The 12,398-nt window shown below is 46.3% G+C and overlaps 1 protein-coding gene across 2 annotated transcripts in view; it reads left to right on the forward strand.

Moving 5' to 3' along the window:
• The window catches only part of POLE (DNA polymerase epsilon, catalytic subunit), a 316,779-nt gene that overhangs the window by 30,155 nt on the left and 274,226 nt on the right, over positions 1 to 12,398 (forward strand). For both annotated transcript variants that reach the window (XM_078667255.1, XM_078667256.1), the window contains exon 7: positions 7,358 to 7,502. In XM_078667255.1, coding sequence (XP_078523381.1) covers positions 7,358 to 7,502 — 145 coding nt within the window. The remainder of the gene's footprint in view (positions 1 to 7,357; positions 7,503 to 12,398) is intronic.

Below are 12,398 nucleotides of genomic sequence, written 5' to 3' on the forward strand. Positions count from 1 at the left end.
TGCAAATTGGGTTTATAGAAGAGGGATTTCATGAACGTACCTCATTTGAGACTTTCTTCATCATTTGTTTGATATCTGGTCAGATGTTCATTAATACACTTTGTTGTTAGAAACTACTTTAGCTGCTTCGCAGATGAAGTCCTTGGACTATGGCTTTACTTAGATCATATCAAGATCCTGAAGCAAAGAGACTGTCTTTAAGGAGAATTGGCTGACCTCCTGGGATCTCCAGTATTTAAAAAAGTTGTAGCGTGTCTCAAGCTAAGCCAACCGGTTTGAGTACAATTTTTGGTGACTGTCTAAAGCTTGGTTGGTTACGTTTCCTAAATGACCACTCAAATGGTTAACACGTTAAGAATATATGGGTAGAGTTGAAGTATATAAAAACAATTACATTTTTATGGCCCTGTTAGCAGGCTATTTTATTAATCCAGTAGATGTTTTTCATGTCTTCATTTTTGAGGAATTGAACTTTGTAGCAATTTGAATCGTGCATATTTGTAGTTGAAGCATATATTTAAACTAAATGAAGCTTTCTTTACCAGGCATTTGTATGTGTCTGGTTTACTCTACTGCAGCTAAATGAATTAACCGGATATTGCACAGTGCCACAGTATTTAGCGAAACCAGGGTATGAACTAGTCCTCTCTGGAAGGCCATAAGGCCAGGGTGTCAATGAACCCCAAATTTTAAATATAAAAATATAAATATATGATAACATTCTACACAATGAGTTTCTATGAACAGAAGTGTATAATCAGTTGTTATCCTGAAAATGTGCCACTGAACCAGCCCTTCTGGACCTACATTGTGCTCTGTGCCCTGAATGTTAAGCCTTAACTTTAGTAAGAGTTCAAAATCACTGGACTGCTTGTGAAAATGACTGCTGCTCGTCACAGTTCAGAGAGTTTCTTTTGACTTGTGTATTTTTTGGCATACTTTTTTATTGGCATATAATACAAAATAGTACAAACCAATTGTTATGCATTAATAGCAACCCAGAAATCTCCCCTCCCAGCGCCCCCCCACGCCCCTTTGCTTTACCACAACAGAAGCCCAAGACAATTTATGGGGCAGAAATACAGGTGTAAATGAAGGGATTTGCAAAGTACATATTTTCGGGGCAACCAACCCATCTCGGGTATCACATTTGTATATGCTCCCTAGAAATATGCGCATGGTCACCCAACCCAAACCTCATCTCCCCACCCTTATTTGAAAGCATTGGACAAAGTCTCATTTGATCTAAACAGATCACGAGCCTAAGGGGGGGCAGCGTCTGTGAGCACCGCAGCCCAAGCATGCAAATCAGCTCTCTTCTGCCACTGCCCACTCTGTCATACCTCTCACCCATTCTCGCACCTCTGGGTTCAGTGGCTCAAATGTCCCCTCTCTATCCATATCCCGAGGTATCTCACGCTGGTGGCCTCCCAGGGGAGCCCCAGCGTTGGGAGAGTATGTTGTAGAATCGCTCTTAATCTGCCCAGTGGAACAGTTTGGATTTACATGAAGCCTGGCAAGCTCTCCACCTTACACAAGGGTTGCCAGCATAATGGGGACCGAGTACACCGACTGTCTCAAATATATCAATGTGTCGCTTGCTTATGAGAGACCACATGTTTGGTCTCCGTAGTCGTCACCCCCCACCATGCAGTACTGAGAGCACCTTGCATGATAGTGGCTCCATCGTCAGTGCGAATAGCAATGGCGACAACGGGCCACCCTGTCTGGCCCCCGACGAAGATAAAAATGACGTGACACTGTCAATACATACTCTCGCCATGGGTCCCTGGTAGAGCAACTGCACCCATTTGATTAATGTCTCCCCCTCGCACATCTTTCACAGTACCTGCCATAGGAATTCCCACACGAGGGAATTGAATGCCTGCTTAATGTCCAGCAGTCCCAGAGTGTATGGATCTTTCAATTCTGGCACATGCATGACTAGAGAAAGCTGCCTCAAATTACATAGAGTATTTCTGCGGGGGATAAAACCGCACCGGTCCTCATGGACCAGGGATGGCAGGTGCCAGGTGGCCCAGCAACCTGTTTGCTAGAATCTTGCTAAGTGTTTTTACTTCAATGTTTAGTGTGGAGAGGGGGCAGTAAGAGGGGACCTCCCTGATACTGGTTTAGGTATCATAACTGAGTGCTTCTCTCATAGAGTACAGCAGCGGCCCCCTCTCAAAAGCTTCCTGGTATACTACCAGCAAACGATCTGACAAGGAACCCGTTCTCCTTTGATGTAATTCAGCAGGCAGGCCATGCCCTCCTGGAGCCTTAGAAGTTTTAAAAGCATTGATCGCTGCTTTCATTTCCTCCTTAGTGATGGGTGCATCTGACTGTTCCATGTCGTCCCCAGACAGGCCATTTGCGGACCGGCCAGGTACACAGTCCCAATGGCTTGAGTCATCTGACGTTACTTAACCCCCTGTAGATAATCCGCAAAGACTTCCTTAATATTCTGCTGGGATCATACCTTCCTGCTCCAAGCATCATGCACCGCGACCACAGTTGTCTTCTGGGTTTCATTATGGAGAAGCATAGCTAACATCCTCCCAGCCCTGTCACTCTCCACGTATAGGCCAGTCCCCCAACTGATGCAGCTCCGCAGCCAGACACTCTTCAATTCGCCCAGTCTCTTTTCTTGTCATCCAGCATACGAGCGAGCAGCATTTTAACCCCATTCACAGTCTTCATAAATTCCCCCCGCAGGACCACTTTCATAGCATTCCACTCCATGGCCCTAGTGTTTGTGCTTTTCCAATTTTCCCCAAAGTAATAGTCCAGTACCTCGGAAACAGTAGGTGAAAAGACAGGATCCCCCAAGACTTCCACCCTCTACTGCCAAAGAGGGACTCTGGTGCCCCTCTACTCGTTTTGTAGGAAAATAAGAGAGGGGAATGATCGGAGAGATAGCCAGGTAGGAGGCGATAACCACATTCTGGATCAGGTTACCAGGCAGGCAATAAATAAGATGGCTAAGTGACTTTGTCACTGGAGTGAAACACTGGTAGCTGCTGCTCTGTGGCTTGCACACCCTCCACACATGTTGGAGACCAAGTACTTGCACGACCTCTCGAAGCACCCTAGTCATTGCTGGCTTCGTATCTACCTCGGGAGAGGGGTGTGCAACGATCAATCCCAAAACACAGTTTTAAGTCCCCAGTGAATATCACGTCAGGACAAACCTACTCAGTAGCAGCCTTCCTCAACGTGCCATACAATTCAGCATCATCCACATCAGGGGCATAAACATTTATCAAGCAATGTGCCCTGGCATCCAACAAACCAGATAGCTGAAAAAGGTTCCCTAGATCAGTACTCCAAGCATAACTGGAATAGGAGATCTCATATATCTGTTACCTCCATCATCTGCGTAGCTGACCTATAAAGTCTTCCCAAATGTGCATTTCCTGAAGCAAAGAAACTGAGATCTCATACCTCCTCAGGTACATATACAACCTCCTCCTCTTAATGGGCTGCTGGGGCCCATATCCTTCCAAGTAAGCAGTTTCCAGTTCTGATCCATCCTAGGTGTTAAGTAGAGTCCCCGCAAGCCCATTCTCCCCCCCCCCCCACACACGCAGCAACCACTCCAGTCTAACATCGAGCACCTTTGTTTTGTGCAGCATAGAGCAACTCCACCAACCCCAGTGCGACCAATAACTGCAAAACTAGAAACCACCCCCCAATCATAGGCAGTGTGCCCATAACATCTGGGCCAACACTCGGAATCTACCTCCCATGCACCCCGCAGAGGTTGAGGCCTCAATGTCCCTAATTGCATTTTTTTTTTTTTAAGGTTTTTTATTGAAGAAAAACAAGAGAACACATATACATCGGGTGTCATACACCTAACCCGATACATCAATAGGTGGGCAAGTATACAATGCGTTAAATGCAGTTTTACCGACGGATGCAATTACGGCAACGATACATACTTAAAGGGGAAATACGACCAACAATCCGACAAAACAGTAGTCCGCAAAGGCAGCCCACCCACGATAAAGGATATGAAGGACCACATTAGACACCCGACAAATAAGGAATGCGGTACAGGATAATCGACCCGTCTCTTGTGAAAGAAGAAAGGAAGAAGAAAAAAAGGCCATAGAACTAAACTAATGTAAAATAATAAACCCCTCCCCATTCCCCCCACCCTACACCTCTGCAATGGCTACGGCCCATCCCTAATAGCAGCGTGCCTGTCCCCCCGGAACTGGTCCTAAAAGAAGGAAAGAAGAAAGCGGAGGAGGGAATAACAAACATGTCCCCGGTCCCCTTGCCCCCCGCCGGCAGCAACCCACCCCATAAATCTCCAGGATAAGAAAACACAACAAGTAAAATCCAACAGGGGGGGGAAGCGCATAAAAACCACCCCCCTCCCGCGCAATCATGAGGTACAGTCCCGTGTCAAATGAAGTCATTTTTCAAATCCATACGGTAAAAGTCAACCCTGGCCACTACGATTCTTCATGCAAGCCCAGTCCATTTGAACCGCCATCACAACAGGAAGAGCAAGAAATAGGAAAGTTTCCAAAGCGACACGGAAGGAGTGATAACAGGATAGACGTTTACGAAGTCCCAAAGTAAAACAAAGTTCACTGCCCACCAGCAATAAATCAGCAGAGCGTTTTGGGTCCTTTTGAAAGAAAAGGGGCAGGTTATTAATCCAACTGTCCTTGGAAAACTCACGATGAAATATAGGACTAGTCACATCCATTCCAGGCGATATCGACATACGGCAAAACACACCTCCGATAGTTTCGGGCTCGCTCGTTGCCATCTGGGGTTTACAAAGAATTACAAAGTCTGGCTTCCGCACAGGGTCCTCGGCAGCAGTAGGAGGTCGTTCCGCGGGGAAAGAATCTTGAGCAACAACCAACAAAGGGTCGGAATCCGGCCTCCGGCAGATGATATCAGCCGTTACAATCATCCTCTGAACAATGGCGGTGACTTGTACGTGGAGTTCTCCAATGGCGGCCATGATAGTATGTAGCGACTGTGTACCATCAGCTCGCTTCATCGCCCCTCACTGAGCGACCGGGCAGGTCTCTGAACCCCGGAGGTCGACTACTCCGGGGCACCAGGTAAAGGCTATGTAGATGACAACTGTGGGCACCTCCAAAAGCACGATCTCAACACCGTCGCCGCCAGCGGGGAACCAAGCCCTTCGACCCCGGGGGCTCAACGGGGCCTCCGGGCAGCGGATCCCCGACCAAAGCAGTCAATATGCAAAGCCGCAGCAGTAGCGGGATAAAGCTGTCACCGAACCACCATCCAAAACGGACAAGAAAGACGTCACTTCGGGAGACCGGAAGCCACCCACGTCCCGCAGCCGATGTTGTTCAACTCCAACCCGGCTGGGTTGGAACTCGAGGCCCCGGCTTCAACTCCGGGTTAGGCCGAGAATGGCGCACGGCATATCTTTGTCATTTGAGCAGCTGGAAAGTCCGGGATCGCACCCTTGGAGTCAGGTGCACTTCAGCTGCATGGGAGTCCGGTGGGAATTCAGGATAAGAGTCAGGATTTATGAGCAACCGGCGGAGGTCGGCAGAGCCGGGAGCTTATGCGGCCATCTTAGATGCTAGCGTAGCTCCTCCCCCCTAATTGCATCTTGCTGAGAACCCAGCATCATGCTGGTACAGCAAAGCCAATGTCACTCAAGCTGCCCCAGTGGGACCGTAGTCCTCGATTGCTTCCCGCAAGCTAATGTCAAAAGGCTTCAATCGCAGTTGGTTAAATAACATCACAGAATAAGAATCCCCCCCCCCCATAGAACAACAAAGGGCTTGAAACAGTGTCTCTCCCTATCATCAACAGTGTGCCCAATGACAGTATCCAGGAGTATACATTACTGTATGGAAGACCCCAAACAGTCTCGAATCTGAAGATTCCAGGAGTCCCCAGCTGTGTTGAGTCCGCATGGGATGCAGATCCTAGTGGTAACCTCTGCATGGGATACAGATCCTAGTGGTAACCCCCCATTACAAAGAACAATTCCACAGTCCACGGCGGGGTTCCTGCCACCAGTGCAGCAGAGTCTCTGTCTCCTCTTTCATTGTCCCAAGTCAGTGCTATCACACAGTTAGTTTTGGTCACCCCGTGGAGCCTGAACGATTCACGGGTATCCAGCACACAGTTGGATTCTTTCAGTATTCCATCCAGGCAAACCACACTCCTACCAGTTTGTCGGACCCCAGTCCTTGCCTCTGAGCCCTTGGAGTTCTGACGCAAGCGAGTGGTCCTGCAGCCGCTAGCACTATCTTCCATTGTGCGGCTCGAGGGGGTCTTCCATTTGCTACCCAAAGCGGTCAAGTCAGTCATTAGCCGCCTCCTGGGGTAACAAAAAAATAAGCCTGTCCATTATGTTGTACAGCGAGTTTTGCAGTGAACATTAAGCTGTACCAAAGATCCAGGTTTTGTAGATGTATTTAGGTCGGTATGAAGCCTTTGCGAAGTTCTTGACCTTGCGGGTGTAGTCCGGGAAGACAATAATATTCCTCCTCTTGTATTGTGGAGCACAAATGCACCCAAATATGTTGCAATAGTGCATTGTGGGCCCTATTATTGAAAAACTTGGCACTAATGACACAAGGAGGTGCCCCTGGCTGAGGCACGGGTGCCAACACTCAGTGGGCATGTTCTATTGTGAAGAACTTGGAAAGTTTCCGTGGCTTCAGAGCAGTGGTGATCCAGTCCTCCAGGAATAGCTCTGCAGGTTGTCTCTGCTCCTCCTGGGATGCCCACAAATCTGATATTTTCTTCTGGAGCACCCCTCCGTATCCTCAATCCATTCCTCCTTGCGGGTGGAGAGCAACTGGAATGAAGCCAGTGTCTTCTTTAGTGTCACTAGTTCCTGCTGGAGTTCTGTGATGTGTCCATCTGTTTCGGCCACCTTCTCCAAAATGCTACAGAATTCTGCGTGAAGGAGTCCCACCTCAAAGGCCACAGTATCGATTTTCACTAACATGGCCTCTTTTAAGCCAGTGATTGCCGCCATAATGTCCAACATTTTTGGGGCACTGGGCTCCACAGATGGAGCCTGGTTGGCCTGTACCCCCGTAGCACACTCATTCTTGTTTGACTTATTTGCTTTAGGGTTATACTAGGTAGTCTTGCGTTTTGAAAGGAGTTTTATAACAATGTTGCATAGTTTTTGTATGTGTGTTGGGGTTTTTGTTTTTATTTTTTAAGGCATAGTGTGATGTGACTCTGAAATTTGATTCCTGAAGTCCCCAGGTCATTGTGTGAAGTTGATGTAGGGAAACATGCATGCCCTTCTACAACCTGGATATGTTCGCCTATTTGTAGCACTGCTGAAATTATTATTTTCAACCTTCTCCCTTTTCAGTGCTCTGGCTGGCACCAGCATGGCAATTGGGGAGGAGGAAGGAACCTCCAAGAAGATTGCCGACCAGCTAGATAACATTTTGGACATGCGAGAGTATGATGTTCCCTACCATGTACGCTTGTCCATCGACCTGAAGATTCATGTGGTGAGTAGGAAGCGGGCAGTAAACCAATACATTCTTTATCCTTGGAAAGGAGTTACTTGTTCACAAACTCTAAGGAAGTAGTCTGGCCGAGGGAGTTGCTATAGACTAGCACAGATGAGATCTGTTGAAACCATGAATGACGTAGGATGGTGACACCAACACAGATTATCCCTAGTGGTGAAGAGTGCATAATTGAGCAAAAAAGCTTGGATGCAGGGCCCAGAAAACATGCAACCTTGCCTGATGTGTCTGTATGTTGAAAGCTAAGGGCATGGCCAGCAGGTGTGTTGTAATATCCCATGGTTATTGAATGTGTTATTTTGTAGTAGTCGAGCCATTGTTTATTGCTTTCACCACATCTTCTATGTTCTCTCTGTCTAGGAACATGTCAGATCTCCCCTCATTATACCCATATTGTTTTAGGCTTTGCATTTGTTCTAATGTGTTGTAACTGGTCTTGGTAGCACAATTTCTCACATTTATACAGCATTAGCTGACAAGTTAATGGCTGTGCTTGACCTGTTGCTTGCGCTCCAAAATGTTAGTCTTGGCCTAGCATGCTTGCTGTTTAACATCTCATTTTAATAGTAATAGCAGGTTTAGTCATATGCCACACTTTATTCTTGTTGTTTAATAATCGAAAAAGTGACAGAAGGGTAATTCATATCACTTACTCCCTCTGGTCATAAAATATTCTTTGGTTCAAATTCTGGTTATTGACCAACCTGAGGGCAACCATTTTAGTTTCACAGATTTGTGCTGGTGACTGTAATCACTGCAAAGCCCACATCTCCATTCTCAAAGCATCCTCAGGAATATGTATATTATTATTTGTGTTTATTGAAATTTGCATTAACCAAAACATACAGTTCAATATCAAGTTTCACAGAAATGGTTAGCAGGGTACATCACAATGGGATAGGATTACACAAACCAATGATGATTGAATATGTCCTTATAATGTAGATAGAGGAGGGAAAATGAGACCGGATTCCTGAGTAGGGGATGCCGAGGGGAGGGAGGGAGGGAGGGAGGGGGGGAGGGAGAGGGAGGGAGGATGGGGGAGGGAGGATGGGGGAGGGAGAAACTTAAAGGCGTGAACATGCGACAAACTGGGAAAGAGAGGGGACAGGTGGCACTCTGGGATTGAAAATGTCATGGGATTATGTGATAAAGCCTATCCCAAGGGAGGGCGCACAATATGGAAAGAGAAACAGGTGAACGCGCTCAGGGGGTCACCTGCAAAGGAATAAAGAGGTGCGCCGGCCCTTAACTCACTCCACGTGACTTTATCTGACTGGGAAGCCTGACACAACACCCAAACTAACTTTCAAAACAGGTGTGGGGGGGGCGTGGGGGAGTTCCGGAGGGTAAACTCCTGCGAAAAAGTTATCCTCCTGAGAGTACATAAACTGGGACAATAGGTGCCTCCACACCGTAGCTCTCGGGCAACCGTGTAGACCTATGGCTCGTCCCTATGTCTGACCACTGCCTCGACCCGCACTGGCAGCATTTCTCCAAGCTGAACTGTTTGGAGGTGAGGACATTTCCCATTTCAGTGTAATCATCAGTTTAGCTAGCAGAAGGGCCTGGTCCATGAAATCCTTTTCATATATATTTATAACGGAACCTGCCACAGTGGGAGCTTTTATTTTAGCCATTTCAATGTCTTTGTCAATTGAAGGATAATGGCTCAAGGTCAAGATTAAACTCTGGCTTTCTCTACCAACAAACCAGAATCTGCATTGCCTCATTCAGGTAATCTGCATGTTGTTTGATGCAAAGATGGACATTCTCTTGCCCTTTACCCTCTGTGTGTGTGCCAACTATGAAAGAAATGTCAACAAAATAAAGTTACATCAAAAGTAACACTTTCCCCCCCCTCTTATGAGCAAGGATTAAAAGTGGTTTGTTGGTAGCAGAGTACTCTTTTGATGCCTTGGAAATCCATGTAGATCCCCATATTGGATCTCTTTGAGAGAAACCATGTCCAACTTTCCTTTACATCTGTTCCGCAGGGGCAGGTACTCCTTTTTGTTTTTTTTCTAACTAGTATTTGTATAGCGTAGCTTCTAGATAAGAAGCTCTTGTAGCTGCACTTTAACTGGTTTGTCTGAAGTTAATACCACTGTTTGTCTGTTGCAAGGCTCTATAAGACTTGAAAACTACTTCAAAGCAGGTGATGTATTTAATTTGATGCATCTGAATTTGCAGAACATGCACAAGCTTGAATGCTTGTGGTACTGCAGAATATGCTCTTGTAAGTAAGTGGGTGTAGAGATGAACCATACTTAGATTGGTGAAGTTCCATTATGGGGCCAAGAACTGATCACTGCAAAGTGGAAGGATTGGGCATGTGGTTGTCATCAAGTAGTGACCATGCCAGGTATACTGCATGCCACGCTACTGACAGTGTACAGTGTATTGCCTTAGTGCAAGTGTTTCTCAGTGTGACGTGTTGCCAGTGTTGCTAGCTAGATGCTTGCAAAACAATCTGACATGTACGAGTGATGGGGGCATGCATGCTCTCAGTGTTGGGGTGGTAAATACAATGTGCATTTCTAATGGTGCCAAGAAAAATCCTAGAAATGTATAGACCTCTGACATTGTTGTTGGGTTTTAGAGTATCCCGGGATATAGGTCTGAACAATGAGCTCCACTGGTCATGTGTATCTGGTAAACGGGATGGATACAATAACAATGCTGGATTCATTTTAACTTCAGTTCTAAGGAGAAAGTCAGTTGGATATACTGTTGCTCCCAGCAGGTTGTGAGTACAGGCATGCATGACGGACCAAGCATGCGATCGCTTTCTGGTTTCCCTTTTGTTCCTTTCAAATGAGACTATTTTGACAGTTTTGTTAGGAAGATTCTTGAAGATGTAACGTGTTTGTAAGGACCTAGCATCTTCTAAGTGGAATGTTTTTTAAGAGGCAGTATTGAGGTCCAACCAAAAGTTGTTTGATGATCTCGTCTTGGAGGTTAAATCCTGCCATAAAAAGTAACCTAGCGAGTTGTCACGACTGAATTGATTCTAAGCATCACTTGTGTGTCCATTAAATACCTCGCTACTTTTTAAACACATTGATTAAATTAAAGCCGATTTTGTTGTTGCAAGGCATTAGCAGGCAGATTCAGAACTCGCCTATACATCCTTGCAAATAAGAGATTAATGTTTGAGAAGAAAGGCTCCGGCAGAGTGGCTAAGCCATATAGGCGAGGGTTGGCCTAAATATTGGTCTTTATAGCTTAAAGTAGAAGTGCAATCGAGGGACATTGTAGTTTTGACTGTACTAGCTTAAAGGCTTGACCCAAAGAGTTGAAATTGTGCAAGTGTGTGTTTCCTAAAAGTTGCAAGAGAATTGGCATTTTTAGCCTAATCTTAGAGCATTAACAGCTAGACGTTTAACGGTCTTGTATGCATCAGAGATAAACATGTTAAATAAGGTAGGGGCAAAAACACAGACTTGCTTAAGGCCATTAGGTGTTTGAATTTTTCTGGAAATTGCACCTTTCCTGCCAGCCTTTATCTGAACCCAGGTGTTAGAACATTCCACCTTCCCTACTAAAAGCAGTCGAGCTTCTCTATACCATTTCATCAGCTACTGCAGGTGCTCTTGCGGCGGTTTGGCGCGGCCTCTGGATTATGGATACACTAGGATAGGTCTCAGCTGTTCCCGCTGACATCCCTTTCTCTGTAACAGCGACGAGTGCTTCCGAATAACACACTCATTTGGGTCTGTGATACGTTTAAATACCTGAGGATCCGTGTCGATCACTCAGACAGGGACCTGGTTGACGGCAACCCAGGTAGAGCCCTTACTGGTGCAAGAACTTCCCTCCATTTTTGGACCATATTGCTGCTCTCCCCTATGGAGCGTTTAGCTATTTCTAAGATGCTCCTTCTCCCTAGGTTGTTATATTACTTCTTCGCTCTTCCTGTTATCCTCCCTCAAAAGTTTTTTAGGGAGTTGTAAACACTCTTGACTACACTAATTTGGGCACCGGGACAAGGCGAGTGGTGCTTCACAAGCTGTGCGCCCCTTTGGAGGAGGGCGGCGGCCTGGGAGCCGGCACTATGAATATTATGTAGCCGCACAACTGCAGTGGCCCCTCGCCCTCCGTATACCCCTGAATGATCTCTGGGCGATGCCGGGCTTTGCCGCCCTTGGTTCCAGACCGGATGCGACCAAATGGCCAGACCGCAGCCTCATGACATGGGGCGACTTATTTAACAATAAAATTATTTGCATTTTAAAGAGTTTAGTAGACTATTACGGTATAGCACCAGGATCCTTCTTTCTTTATGCCTCGCTTACTAGAAACTTACACATGGTCTTGCATAGGACGCACGAAGAGCCAGAAACCTCCAAACTTTTTCAGGTGGTGCTAACACACGGGGGTGACTGCCATGCAATCACCCACTTGTATGGCTCTCTGCGAGCATAGGTACGCTGCTGAAGACTCGGTGCCTACTAGGACTATTGCACTCACAGATAAGCAATGGTCACAATGTGTTGGGGTCCTGAAGTGCGTTTCTACGAACGCACGGCTCAAATATACGCAATTCAACTATCTCCAACATACTTATCTTACCCTGGTGAGACTGGTACGCATGTACCCAGGTATCTCAGACTCCTGTCCCCGCTGCTGGAACACTACATTATTCATATGGTAAGGACTTGCCAGAGGTTTGTTCCCTACTGGGACAAGAAAACTGTAATTCTTTCGGGGGCCTTGGACTCCTCTTCTTAAAAATGGCCTTCATTACTTATTGGGGATCACCTTTCACTCTGCAGTGCGTAAATACCTCAAATTTATTGATCTAGCATTGGTTCTAGCTAATCTCAGAATAGTCATGTGTTGTAAATCAGCTACTGCTTCTCCCATTAGGTT

The sequence above is a fragment of the Lissotriton helveticus genome, chromosome 11 (assembly GCF_964261635.1).
Source record: "Lissotriton helveticus chromosome 11, aLisHel1.1, whole genome shotgun sequence".
NCBI classification, from domain to species: Eukaryota; Metazoa; Chordata; class Amphibia; order Caudata; family Salamandridae; genus Lissotriton; species Lissotriton helveticus.